This window comes from Sorex fumeus, unplaced genomic scaffold, assembly GCF_029834395.1.
Source record: "Sorex fumeus unplaced genomic scaffold, SorFum_2.1 ptg000010l, whole genome shotgun sequence".
NCBI classification, from domain to species: Eukaryota; Metazoa; Chordata; class Mammalia; order Eulipotyphla; family Soricidae; genus Sorex; species Sorex fumeus.
In genome coordinates this window covers 22,137,669-22,152,902 of record NW_026606067.1, presented here as the reverse complement: position 1 = coordinate 22,152,902, position 15,234 = coordinate 22,137,669, and the positions used below count along the sequence as shown (strand labels likewise).

The window sequence follows — 15,234 nt, the reverse complement described above, 5'->3', positions numbered from 1 at the left end:
CCTGGGCATGGGTGGTGGGGGCAGGCTCACCACGGAGGTCACAAATGCTCTGCACAGTTGGGAAGAAACAGTGTGTTACGAGGTAACATTGGAACAAGAACAACAAAAAAAGTAAGAAATCAAGCAATGGAAGTGAAGACAGAAATGATTCATTCTCACCTGTTGTGCTCTTTAAATATCTCACCACCCCAAGCTACCCCCAAATTCTACCTTTAGTCCAGGTAACTTAATATAATGATTACTGAGCCTAGGTAGAAAAATAGATCATGTTAAATAGGTCAGAAGAACAGAAGGACAACTTAAACCTAGAAACACACTCTGCAGAAAACAAGATCACCAATGACCATATTCTAAGAAAGCCGCCTCCATCTCCTTTCTGCTGCTGTGGCCATTGGGTATCTTTGGGTACCAGAGAGTCATATAGATAAGAAAAGGTGCTTACATGTGGCTCTGGGGACTCTAATGCTCAAATGTCCCCAAACATCACCATGTTTAGAAATCTTTTCCTGGTCTGATACATAACCTTTTAACTCTAATGCAGGCAGAAAGCAACGTCTGATGAGGCTTTTCAGACCCATCACCTGAAAAGTTCAGTGGCCACAGTGTGCCTGGATGAGGGTGGTCTAATGGCTGGGGGCAGGTCCCTGAGATGTGTGATCTCCAACAGCACAATCTGCCATGCACTGAAGTCAGGTTAGCCAGAAAGCCCAAGGATGGGCTCCCCACCAGTACCATCAGGCTCAGGGAATTTGGCTAGCACTGGGCACCTCAGACACGTGCCAGCTAATTGGCTTTGGGGAAGCCGCTGACCTACTCTCCACTCAGTGGCTTTTGTGAACCTGGCCCCTAGCCCGCCTCTCATCATTGACCAACCTTGGCCAAGCCAGCTGGCTTGTTCCTTTGCAGACAGGATGCCTTAGGGGAGGCGCCTGGTGGCTTTACAACCTACTGAAAGAGAGAGAGAAAGAGAGAGAGATGGAGGATAGGGAGAGAGAGAGAGAGAGGGAGGGAGAAAGAGCGAGAGAAGGAGGGAGGAAGAGGGAGAGGGAGAGAGAGAATCACAAAGCCATCTCTCGGGATCAGCACTTACTTTTATGGAGGAAGACTTGGAATAAATGTGATTCTGTGGAGATGGAGAGGAACTCTGAAAAACTCTAAATGAGAAATGGTACTAGCAAGTTTTCCTGGGTACCTGAGTGAAGGCAGGCCAGGAAGCACTGCATTAAACATGGCCTTCTTACAAAGTCTATGGGACTTTGTTGCATAGACTTGAAGCTTCACAAACCAGCATTATAAATGTTGATGCCAAGTCAGTATGCATGTACATTCTGATGAGGGATAAAACCCTATTATTTGAGTGACAACAATTTTCAATGATTTCTTGGAGGTGGGGATTAGAAAATAATAAAACCCCTAGCAGACGCTGGAGATATAGTACAGCGGGTTTGATTCCCAGCATCCCATATGGTTCCCTGAGAATTGCCAGGAATAATTCCTGAGTGCAAAGACAGGAGTAACCCCTGTGCATCGCCGGTGTGACCCAAAAAGCAAAAAACAAACAAACAAAACAAAAAACATAGCTTACACAAATATTGGTTTCTTATTTCAAGTTTCAGTGGAAATTACCAATCAACTGCACTGCACTGCACTGTCCTTCCATTGTTCATCGAATTGCTCCAGTGGGCCCAGTAACATCTCCATTGTGAGACTTGTTGTTACTGTGTTTGGCATATTAAATATATATGCTTTGCCGTGCAGGCAGGATTCTCTCGGTAGCTTGCTGGGCTCTCTGAGAGGGGTGGAGGAATTGAACCCAGCTCGGCTGGGCCGGCTCCACACAAGGCAAATGCCCTACCATTATGCTATTGCTCCAGCCCTACCTAGTGCTTCAATGAAAGCAGAAGGAGAGGGGCAAAAGAAATTTTTCTTATCATTTCATTTCCAGAATGAAATGAGATAAATTAATTATTTCTTATGATTATTTGGCCAGAGATAGCACAAGGATTCAGTTGCTTACCTTGCATATGGCCAATCCTGGTTTAAATTCCAGGACTACTGCTGGAAGAAATACCCCAGGTGGAAATGGGGGTAACACCTGAGCATTGTGAATGTGGCCCCCAAAACATCCTCCACATGTGCCAATTTTTTCAGTTACTTTGAATGAAGATAGGTGGGGATGATGAACTCAATTCAAATAATTCTTGGTGCCCTGTTTGGTAAGTTCATGTAAAAGGTTTTATGTAGTTTACCTCTAATGCTAGTGTCATATTTGAAATGCATATCAATTCCCAGAACCCTATAGCATTCCTGGAGCCTCACTAGAAGTGATCCCTGAGCACAGAGCCCGGAGTAAGCTCTGTGAACTGCTGGCTGTGGTCCCCAAACAGAACCAGACATGCACAGGGAGTAGATAAGAGTCTATTAGAAATTAAATACATCCATGAACAATTGGAAGATTTATGAAAGGAAGAAGATGACACTCTCCCAGGGGTAACTTCTGACCATTTGACCTTTCAGGCACAGAGTCAAATCCATCCCCCTCTATTAAAGGAACACTCATTAGGCATTTTTTTCTGCACTTCACTTTTGAAATATAGGAGCCATAGAATCAAACTCCATTACAAATCAAACTATGTTCCCCTTTGGTTTACTTCTGGGTGAATAAGATGACGTGAATGGCTAGAGACACAAGCAGAGAACACGCAAGTGGGGTTCCCCAGGAAAGAGCAGCCTGAGATAATTCCCACATTCCTAAATGTCATTCCAGATGGATAACGGTGTCTAAAGAATCTCCATGGAACACCACCACAGAAGACATTCTAATCTATTCCCCACAAGGCACTTGAACTTGCTCTCCCATCTCTGCTGGTGACGGGGAAAATTTCTCCTTCTATATCTGGATGTAAAGGAGGAATGCCAAAGCAATGAAGAGAAACCTGGTTTGAAAAACTGATGGCTTACTTAAGTAATCTTTAAAGAGTTGAGTATCTCATCAGCTTTGTGGCCTCTGAGGAACCCAAGGCAAAATATACTTGACTGTTCCTGCTGATCACAAAGCAAAACCCATATGAACTGACAGAGGCATAGGCAGCGCCAGACCACGGGCCACACAATGGTACCTACCTCCACCCTCCTCCCCTGCCCTCCCCACCCCTGACACACAGGGTATAAACTTTCTGTGTAAGACAAACACCCCTGAGCAATCTTCCCTGTCATGTAGCCCCACCCACATTTCCTGGGACATTTAAGGGAGACACAAAACTGGAATGCACAGGAGATCGCAAAAAAGTGTCTTACTCCTACCTTTAAAATCTTTGTTATTAGTGCATAAGGCAGATTATTCAAGTTTACGACTGACAAAGCATGACCCAAAACCAAAAACATCCCATTTGGTTGAACTTTTGTGGCACCTTACAGATATTCCCCAATGACTCCGTGTCAAAACGAAGCTCACAAAGAAGGTGTTTTTGCTGTTATTTAGATTCTAACTTGGGAGTTGCATTTAATACTCTGCATTAATGAGGGAGCTTTTTAGGATAATATTACAACAGACAGTGCAAGAAATATCATGGAGGTCAACGCAGTTCTATTAACTGTCATCTAACAGAGAAATATTTTCCCTGACTACCATTAAAGTGTCTTCTTCTCTTTGTTCTGTTTTTTTGAAGACAGTAGGAACCCAAATTTCCCTACCAATAATTTCTGTTTTCAAGTTGGCAGCATAAATGATATTAGACTTGAGGAAAAAGATTTCACCTTGGAAATATTTTCTTCAGAGGTTTTTACAAAAGATATTTTGTCAGGATAAATTGCACTAAGCAGGTTCTTTAAGTAAGCAAAAACAAATCCGCTTGTTTCTAAATGACCTGAATAGCTTTCTATTTTTTATAGAGAGCCTGACTGGAAAACACTACACCTTTTAAACGAACATTTTATTAAAATGGAAGATAAGAAACAGAAGGGTAATTAGACAAGGAAGTTGCTCTTTGCCTTTCCTGCTGATAGGGTAAACCCAGAAGACTCTCTGAGTCCCACTGCCATCTATAAATCTGGACACAAGCTGGGTTTGCAGCAAAAAATAGTTCTGACATCATATTTTTTCTTTCTCTCCTGGGGCTCAAGACAACTGATTGGAGAGGTGTAATGTCAGCTAACTGAATAAATATAAACAAATAAATAATCTGGATTCTGCTTCATATATGTACATATGTATGTGTGTGCGCATGTGCGTGTGTGTGTACACACACACACACAGTCTTCTGTATAATAAAATGCGGAAGTAGGGGCCTTACCCAATGGAGTGGCAGTGGCTGGCTCAGAACAATAGGGTTTTTGAACAAAGCAACTCTTGTGTAGATGAAGGTCTACCACCATCTCTTTATTCCTTCCACTTCTTCCACCCATGATTTTTTGAATCTGAGGTCAACCCTATTAATGCTGGGGTAAAAGCAGAAGGCAAGTGCCCTGCATTCTCTAGAGACTGCCTATTCGTGATAGGTATCACCTGACATGTGTGGCCAGTGGACTTAGATAGAGGACACCAGAAGTTCTCTACTGTCCCATATTTCAGGAAAATAACCACTCACTGGTCCCCTGGAAATCCACTATCTCTAAACAAAGAGAAAGAGTCCTCAACTGCACCTGTTCTTCTGATTTCCCACTCTCTCCTACTGCCCTGGTCTTCAACAGGCTGGTGTTGCCCACTTTGGGAAACACTGACAGAATAGATAAGATGCTTTAAGGAGCCATGGATCCACCAAAAAAATGAAATAAGATCCTTCTGGATCCTCTTACTTGGTAGATCAACTTCCTTCCCAGGGATCTTTGCATACACATTAATTCAGACTGAACCAAGCTAATAGGCCTGATATCCATTCCTGATAGCACCTTACACCGTGTCCTTCAATCTCCACCTTTCTAGAAACAGAACAACTACTCCAATTCTAACTCAATCCTCTATCTGCTCATTCTCCCCTCAAGACTGTCTCTCACTCAGCTTTCTTCAGTGACCTCATCCAACAATCCTGGCCTGCCAGGAGTCACCCAGTGTCCTGAACCCTGCATCCTCAGAAACTGCTCCCTTCCTTAGAAACATCATTTATCCAACCCCTACTCAGACACAAACTCTCTACCACCAGGAGCTCTGCTGCATCTGCAAGTGCCAGCCCTGCTGTCCCTTTTTCTATCCCAAGAGAATATTTTTAGGACAGCTGGCAAGGGGTGTTAAGATTGTGGACAATTAACCCCAGGCAGGAGCAGCAGTGATCTCTGGTTTGGCCGAAGTGGTACCAACACTGGGTGAGTCTTAGTGCTGACACTAGGTAGGCCTGAGTCTTAATTCAAATTCTACCTGATGGGTATCTGGGCTTGGAGAACTTCAAAGACACAGAGTCCTCATCTGTTATTGAGAAGACACTGGGGGCCCCACTTCTTACTTATAAGGTGATAAGGAAACTGCTCCAGGTTATTCCAAGGAATAATTCTTGGTCACTTCTTTATCCTTCCTGGACTCATTAAACTTCTCTCTCTCTTAGACTTTTAATAAGTGTGTATTGGGAGTTGAAGTAGAGGAAGGCAGACTCAGAACTGCTCTGCAAGAGAAAGTTACTTGAGAACTGTCAGATCAAATCCAATAAAGCAAATGGAGGGATTCACACAAAAGCACTGACATAGATATTAATTTTTTTATGTTTTGGGGACCACACTTGACAGTGCTCAGAGTTTACTTCTGGTCCTGTGTTCTGGGATCATTTTTGGTGGTGTTCAGGGGACCAAACATGATCTGGCTGTGTCACGTTAAGTGTCTTACCAGCTGTTGTATATCTTTGTTCCTGGTTAGCAGAATTCTTTTAGATTCCCTTACACATTTAAAAAATATGTGGTCAATTTCTTTGGCAAAAGACTTAAGTTCTCCTTTTTGAATCTAAACTCATCTTAAAGCCTTCTCCCACAATGAGGGTAAAACTTCTATTTGGGGGAAAAATACCTCCTTTTTCCAATTTCTACTGTTGGCTTAACACAGGTCATATATTAATGATTACATTTCTTGGGGCACAGAGATAGTACAGCATTTGCCTTGCACACAGCCGAACTGACTTCAATTTCGAGCATTCCATATGGTCCAGCAGGCTCCTCCTGGCATGATCCCAGAGTACAGAGCCAGGAGTCACCCCCAAGCACCCCGCCGTGGCCCCAAAACTACAATAAATAAATAATGACTATATTTTCCTCATGAAATTCTGTGCAAATTTTCGCCAGTGGATCTACTTCTATAAAAAGTTTGGAAGGGACCACTAAGTTCTGTGTGTGTGTGTGTGTGTGTGTGTGTGTGTGTGTGTGTGTGTGTGTGTGTGTATTTTGCATGGCTTGGCTCAGGGCTTATTCCTAGCTCTGTGTTCAGGGATCACTCCTCGTGGGGCTGTCAGGACTGCACTGATACTGGGAATCAAACCAGGATCAGCAGCCTGCAAGTCAAGCACCCTACCAGCTGTACTTTCTCTCCAGCCCTGTTACTAATAATTTCAATTTCACATGAATTAATGATATCCTCATAGAACAAGACCCAAGACATCCAGGAGGAGCTCTGAGTGGGCTGGGCAGATCAAACCTGCCCATCAGCTCCCTCAGCTCCCTTGCTTTTCATAAAATCTCTAGTCAATTCTCTCCACAGTGCTGTAGTCTCCAAATGAAGAAACCAAAACAAGTGAGCCTGAGAGCTCTTGGATTTGAAGATCTAGTCCTGACTCCAGGTCATTGCAGTCAGCTGAGTACCAGCCTGCACCACCTTTTGGGCCAGTCCCCAAAGTTCACTTGTAAGTAAATGCTACGACCATTATCATTACTTCACCAAAGATGAGAAACGAGAAACTGAGTAAGTTTTCTAGCCATGTTTAAAATGTCCAAGCGCAAAGCACACATTCTTGTCACCAAATAGTCCAGCCAGGGCTACAGACTGCCTTGATTCCTTTACACTTTGGTGTGTGGGCAGTCTAGTCAGGGAAATAAATCAACCTGCACAGAGATCTGGATATCTTCCTCTCGTTTGCAAGATAAAGAGAAATACTTGCGGGGCCCAGGTAAATGGCATCATGGCAATAAAGAGCAAAAGCCATTCCTGTTCGTTGATCAGTGTAGGATGCTGTACCTAAATAATTATTGCTTCCATAAACTGTCTCACTGCAGGGACAAAAAGAAGATGCCCTGCAATAGTCTTTAAATAACCAAGGAGAGACATCAAAATAAAAATAAATCTTGGCCAGATTTATAGGATCCCTTTGATGAGTTCTTGTTCTCTTTTTTTCTGTCAAATAAGCCATACCTGAAAAAAATGAAAGGGGGATGTTGGGACCAGATATCTTATAACAGATGGGTTTTCTGTGACACACAGTATGGTATAATGTCGAAGAAATAATGCCATCCCATTATTCGCAGGAAGCTTACCAGCCAAGTCTGAATAGGGCACAGGCCAGGAAAAGAGGGAGTTTTTCAGGGAGCAGAATTATATCATCTCTTGAGCTTGAAAAAACTATCTTTTTTTTTAACAGTGCCTCTCCGAGTTTAGAGTGTTGAATTTGCTTGCTTGCTCTCTGGCTTCAATGAGTGGGACTCAAAAAAGTCAAAAAATGTTCAACTCAAGCACAGCTGTCTGGCATCTTCCGGATATTGGTTCCCTGAGAAGTTAATTGTGTTCAAAGTGACAAAACTCTCTCTCTCATTGTCCCCCACTAAGATGGCATCACTTTGCTCTCAGGCCCCACATCCTTAGCAGCAATGTCAGTCAATAAAACTAAGGATTCTCATTTAGAAGAGCCTAAAAATCTCATATTTCTCTCGGCACCACCTTTTAATGAAAACTCCATCATTCCCCTCAGGCAGCCCTTTATCTAAGATGCATTTGGCCGGTTGAATAAAAATACCTGTTAAAGGCAAAAAGGCTCCCATCAAAGCAGCTGAAATCTGATTTCATTTCAGATTTGAAAACTAATGTTGTTTTTAGTTTAAATAGATTTTGGCTGTCAATTTCCAGACACACTGTGCCATCAGCTTGTAAGGACTGCAGTGGTCAACTGAGGGGTTCTAGCCACAAATTTTATTATGGACTGGTAATTGAATTGAACAGGTTTCCATTTGAATAGATTTACTATATCATGATCTCTGACACAGCGCTCAGGACGGAAATCCCTCTCCATCCATAGAGATACATTTAAGAACGGATCATTCTCTGTGGGCTAAGAAAGCAAGTCTGGAGCTAAGGAGATGGCCAAACATAATTGTGCATTTATATGCAGGGTGGAGTGCAATATTTCAGTGTGATGTTATATGTGCAAAAGAAACTGAATACTCCATAGTCATGTGGCACCATCCCACCCCTTCCAGGTAGGGGAGGGATGGGGAGAACTGATAGTTTCCCATCAAAGTGGATATAAGGAAGCAGAGAAAAAATAAATTATTGGAGTATATCAGCAACCACAGCAATTTCCCTGGAAAACAGACCCTCTAAAGACTTGATAACAGCCAGAAAGTGGTGTGACTTATAGATAAGCACCTTCTCATTCACTTTCCCAACAATGTTTAATTAAGCTCAGTTCACACATCTTCAGTCACTCCAATCACCTTTTAAGACCAGCTCTTGCTAGAAAACCACAATGAGAACACTCTTTAGGGGAAATTATTGTATATTCAGGCAAATAGGCAAATAGTATTAGAAAGCAAACTAACCAAAACATTCCATTGAGCTGAAGATGGGGCCCCCTTTCAGTACATTCTGGCTTTTGCTAACACATGACAATTCAAAGTGTTCTTGATATGAATATTGATTATATTTATTCCTGTTATCACTTTTGTAATATTTTACCCTCAAAGTTGCTCTTTGAAAATGGCTCCTCAAAAACTCCCCACTCATAAGAAAGATGCTTTAAATGGGTGTAAATTGGGCCTGGGTCTCTATATGTATCTTCAACTAGATGGCAACAAAATAAAATGAAGATAGATAAATGACTACCCATCACTTGTAACATCCTGAAATGCAGTTTGGTTCTCAGCTAGATAGGGGTAAAGGCAATTACTAAGATAAAGCTTTTTTCCACAAAAATTAAGACTGGGACCATCCTCACAAAAAAGAACAACACATTGTTTGTGTGGTTGCTAGCACTAGATTTTCAGTTGCTTATTTTCTTATAAAAACTGTCTTTTTACCATTTTTTTCCACATAACCTCCAATGACTATTGTAGAATAGTCCAGCACCTGGCACACCAAGGAACTTAACACGTACTTACAACATGGATTATAAATGTGAATATTGAGCTGTGAAAATTCCTAACAATGACAAAGGCTATAGGGGGAAAAAATGGAAAGGGTGTCGCATCCTCAAGATCATAGAATGATATAAATATCACTTTCATTACTATTCTTTATTCTATTCTGCCCTGTCTGATTCCCTGCCCATGAAGTCTAGCTGCTACTTCTTTCTTCCATTTTCTGTGTTCCCATCTAATCTACATCATCTCTCCCTATATCTCTACAGATGCCATCTGTACCTTTATCTAGCATCTACATCTGTATCTAATTAATGTCATCTATTTGTACCTCTATTTCTGTATGTAATCTAGGTCATCTCTACCTAAGTCTATATCTAACGAATGTCTATATCTAATCTCTATTATCTACGAGTATATCTAAATTATCTACACCTTTATCTATAAGGCTATATCTGTATCTAATCTATATGATTTCTATCTATATATCTATATAAATTATATTAAGAATATTTATAATTTCCAGAGTGACAGCATAGCAGGGATTTTTGCCTTGCACATGGCCAACCAGATTCAATCCCCAGAATCTCATATGGTCCCCCAAGCACTGCCAAGAGTAATTCCTGAGTGCAGAGTCAGGAGTAAACCCTGAGCATCACTGGGTGGGACACAAAAGAAAAAAAAAGACTATAATTCTATGAAACTATGTCATCAGTATCTGTGTGCCTATATAAAACATGAAAAGCTACAAACTCATATCTGTATCTAATCTATATCATCTGTAATCTATATCATTTACAATTGTATACATATATCTACATATTATTAAAATAAATTTTAATTTAAATTATATTAAATAAATGTGAATATATTTTACATAAAATATATTGATATATATTTAATCACAATTTACAAAAAAAGTTGAGGTTATATTTTTTGTGGTGCCAGGGATCAAAAATGGTGCCTTGGGGGTATGGTGCCACCAGCAGGTCAATCTGTACCTGTGAGGCGAGTGCATCAGCAGCCTGATGGCGCCTTCAGACTTCCAGATACCCCAAAATTGCTGCGGTGCCTTTGGCCAGACCCCAAAAACTTGGGGCAAAGTTTACCAAGAAAGTAAAAGTTAGGCCAAAAGTTAGCTACGTGGGAGACACCGTCTCCGGCTCAGCTATATAATTGGAGGCATGGCCTCTCTGGTTCCTGATCGAACTGCTTAACGGCCATGATCACAGAGACTCAGAAACGAATGTGGGAGACACCACCTCCAGCTCAGCTATATAATTGGAGGCATGACCTCTCTGGTTCCTGATCGAACTGTTTAACGGCCATGATCCCAGAGACTCAGAAGCGAATATCGGATCCCAAAGGCTTTTGGCAGAAATGCATCCTGTTCCTGCAGTAGTTTACTGGCACTGGGCCACTCCAGGTGGGAATAGGTTTTGTGCCTTGGCCTGTTCCCCTGGCGGCACAGGCACCACCATCCTCCAGAGGCCACTGGACAGTCAGGTTTGGGCCTGCAGTGACAAGACACGTGGGGCCTCACCAGATGGGGGTGGAACTGGCCCTTTCCTCCCCATTCCAATGAGACCCCAAGTCGCCATCTACAAACAGCCTCTCTGGCTCCTGATAAAGCTATTAACGGCCATGATCTCAGAGACTCAGAAACAAATCTCAAAACCCAGCGTTTTTGGCAGAAATGCATCAGGACCACATACAAGGTGGCCGCCACCTCAGAGGTTATTGGAAAGCAAGGTATGAGCCAGCGGTGACAGGGTCACTGCAGTCTCATGGGAAGGGGGGCGGTACCGGCTCGTCCTTCATGTCCTAACGAGGTCACAAGTTGCCCCCCACGAGCGGCTCTCTGGCACGGCCATGGCTCCAGAGGCAAAAGGACTTAGTCCAGAGCCCGGCAGCTTGCCGCAGAAAAATGAATGGACCATGCATTAAACTACGGCACCATGCCTCCCCGGGAGGGAAAGGGTGTTGCTCCCTTCTGCCTCCCCCCCCCCCCCCCGCCCCCAGCAGCACTGTGGCCACCACCTCAGAGCTTATAGGAAAGTCAGGTATGAGTTGGCGGTAACAGGGCAACTGCAGTCTCATGGGAAGGGGAGCGATACTGGCTCGTCCTTCATGGCCTACTGAGGTCACAAGTTGACTCCCACAAGCAGCTCTCCAGCACAGCCATAACACCAGATGCACAGAAACCAATCTTGTAATTATCTGGCTCTTTGCAGAAATCTAAAATCATTATATGATTCTCATAACCAGCTATAGAAAACAAAGTATTTCACAATGTCTTTTTGGCAATTCTGATTGTTGGGGGGGGGGGGATTCTAAACAATACTGGTGCATCTTTTGTTGAGATAATGAATGTAGTCAATGTAGAAAAGAGTTAAGTAGAAATCATCTGCCTCACAGGCATTGGAAGGAGTGGGACCGGGGTAAATTGGGGTTCTTGGTGGTGAAAAATGAAAACTTGTGTAGGGAAAGGTGATCATTGTATGATCAAGACTTAAACCTGAAAACTTTGTAACTTTTCCCACAGTGATTCAATAAATAAATATAAGAAGAAAAAAATGGTGCCTTACACATACTACATTCTACCCTTGAGTCACATTTCCCCTGGCAATTTTTTCTTCTTATATTTTTAATTGGAAACACGTCACCCTTAGCTACTTGTTCATCTCCATGTGCCTATATATAACATAAAAACCTATAAACTTATATCTGTATCTAAATCCACATCACCTGTAATCTATATTATTTCTAAAGGCATCTATATCATATACATATTACTAAAATTAATTTTAATTATATTCATTTCATTTTTCATTTCATCATCCTGTTATTTGTCGATTGCCTCGAGCAGGCCCCAGTAACGTCTCTTTCATCCTAGCCCTGAAATTATATTCAAGGCTCTTTAGGAGAATGAGACCCATCATTGTTACTGGTATTTGGCATATTTGGTATGCCACGGGGAGTTTGCCAGACTCTGCCCTGTGGGCAGGCTACATTCGATAGCCTGCAAGTTTGTCCAAAGTAGGAATGAGATAATAAGAAGTCATAAAAAGATGTTCTGACATGATGTCGCGCGGCCGCATTTGCGGCTGCTCGGTTCTGGGAACTGGATTTTATAGTCTCTGAGTCTTGGCCGTTGATGGGATTACATGGCGCCAGGGGGCCAGGTGGTGGGTGTGACCCCCGCCTACTGGAATTTGGAGGATCTGGGTGGAGGATGCTCGACTCCAATCCTAGTAGGCTTGGAGGTCTCGGCCCCGGAACCCGCGTGGATTTGTCCCTCTGCCAGTACCTTCATGTGTGCGGAGAGTGGTCTCAGCATGGTGGTGGCTGGTCCTGGAGGTCTTCGGCTGCCGGAGCCCTGGTCGGGGCGGGGAGGAAAGCTCAACCCGCTCCCCTCCAAGGGGCCCAGGCGAGGAACAGCCAGGTGCGGGGGCATTTATTTAATTATATTAAATAAATAAATAAATAAATAAAAATATATATTTACATAAATATATCAATATATATAATCATAATTTATTAGGAAAATTGGGGTTTTTTTTTGTGGTACCGAGGATCAAACCGAGAGCCTTACACATGCCAAGCTTTACCCCTGAGTCACATTCCCTCTGGCATTAGCACTGTCACTGTCCTCCCATTGTTCATCAATTTGCTCGAGTGGGCCCAGTAACGTCTCCATTGTGACAATTGTTACTGTGTTTGTCATATCAAATACATCACGGATAGCTTGCCAGACTTTGCCGTTCAGGCAAGATACTCTTGGTAGCTTGCCGGGCCCTCCAAGAGGGGCGGGGAATTTATTATTATTATTTTTACTTGGAAACATCATTCTTAGCTACTTGTTCATCTCTGTGTACAAGGTGAGAAGAATCAAAGTGGTTTTTGTTCTTCAAAGGGGATAAATAGTTCTTAGGGAACAGGTGAGAGCAAAGAAGTCGAATATGCTCTGAGTTGAGCACTCTCTCATGCCCCTGCTCAGAGCGAACCCAGGGGTCATGAAGGAGGCTGGGGAGAGGCAGTGACCCCTACCTGAAACTTTGGCTCCACAGCAGTAAACAGGGGGCTCCAAGTGGACGCAGCAGTTTCTGAACACTGTGGCTCTAATAACCACAAAACCAACCAACTCATAGGCCCAACCCCAGGGACAAAGCACTTTCTAGGGTTCAACAAAGATTATTCACTTAACTATTTCATTAATCTAATTTTTCTTCTATCTTCAACACCACAGTTTATTTATGTCTCTTTTTCAAATTAAACACTGCTGTCATAAATTCTCACAAAGTTTATGGAGAAAATCAAACCATAAGATCCAAATGCAGTATATAAAATGTGTGTCTACAGAAGAGCAACACATACAGAGACGTATTAAACTAAAAAAGAAAAAATGTTTAATTTACGTCTCCTCCCAGAAAGAAGCATTTCTATCTGCTGTCTAAAATATTAGTTTCCACCCTATTCTGACCAAGTGATGGAAATAATTCCAGGTATTTGATATGGTAGAAGAGATCAAAATGAATACGAGAACTTGCACACAAGTCAGATTCTTTGTATTATTTCCTGTTTTGTATTGTGACTGACAATTGAAAGAAAGTGAAAAACAATTTTAGTATCACTGTTCCAAGTTCTTGATAGTAGAAATGAGACCAAAAGGTAAAATTAGAAAATCATAGAGTGTTTTCAACCTAAGTTGAATGAAATGTGTTTGTTTTTGCACTTGGCGACTATTAGGGCATCGCTCAAGGCTTACTCCTGACTCTGTGCTCAGGGATGACTCCGGACATTGCTCAGGGAACCATTAGGGTTGCTCGGGATGGAGCTAGATCCTGTGTGTGCACAACAATCACCTTACTCCTGGATTATCTGATTGATCCTTAAGATGAATAAATTGAAGAAAGAAGTTGCCTAAAGTTAATTATCTCAATTGCAATGCGTGTTCCACAATATATACCTATTTTGAAATTTCAGGCTGATACCATTTTTATTGATCAATCAGCAAATGCTTAAGATGGGGAACAACATCTCTGAGAACCCAGCAGTGAGGAATAAAAGCAAAAAGACAACAGCAGGAATCTCCTAGTTGTTATTTCTCTTCTGCAAATGGCATGAAGAAAGAACCAGATAAGCCCAGACTACCTGATGGGGATCACTGCGCATCCAATGTGTCCCCTCCTCCCACTTTGCCCCTCCCTGTGGGTATTAATCAGTTAGCTAAGAGGCATCAGGAAGTGACAGTGACCGACGAATTCCAGTCCCAGAGTTCAGGGTCTGCCCACCTTTCCCTGCACTAGCCCACTTTGTTCACCCATGTGTCCCATGTCCTCTCTGCCTTTGCTCCCGCCATGGCCAGTGAGCCTTACCTTCCTTCAGCATGCCCACTTTCAAACACTTCATGAAGCGGCAAGCCTGGCACGATTTACGTCTACGCTTCGTGATTTCACATTCGTTCGTCGCTGGGCAGCTATACTCGATGTTACCTAGGACACAAGTGTTTGCAGAAAAGAAACCATTAGATTTTCAAAGCAGTGCGTGCATGCCTGTGTGTGTGTGTGTGTGTGTGTGTGTGTGTGTGTGTTGGGTGGGTGGTCAGGGGAGCATCCCACAGCCAGGCTGCACTCTGAGACTCCCACCATCTCTCCCAAACCCCCAAGGTCATGGCAACAGGAGGCTGCCTCATATCCCCCACCTATCAGAGGAGATGAACAAGAATTACATCAAAAAACCAGTCTTCAAATTCATCTTAAAACCCTTTGCTCAGTCCATCCCAGGAAAGGTCTTCCAGATCCTTCGGATCCCAAAGAGAACTGCAGGGTAGATTGATTTTCCAAGGAAACACATGCATCCAAACTGGGCTGTGAGTCCTGGATTTCTTTAGGCTCAGCTGCTTCTTATTACCTTTCTGACACAGATCTGCATAAAGCACGCTGTGATCAAATGATTGATTAGGGAGGCTATAGAAAG

General features: G+C 42.7%; 1 protein-coding gene across 6 annotated transcripts in view; it reads right to left on the bottom strand.

Moving 5' to 3' along the window:
* ESRRG (estrogen related receptor gamma) overlaps positions 1–15,234 on the bottom strand; it is a 635,624-nt gene that overhangs the window by 156,138 nt on the left and 464,252 nt on the right. For all 6 annotated transcript variants that reach the window (XM_056110835.1, XM_056110832.1, XM_056110831.1 and 3 more), the window contains one exon: positions 14,634–14,750. In XM_056110835.1, the coding sequence (XP_055966810.1) occupies positions 14,634–14,750 (117 nt within the window). The remainder of the gene's footprint in view (positions 1–14,633; positions 14,751–15,234) is intronic.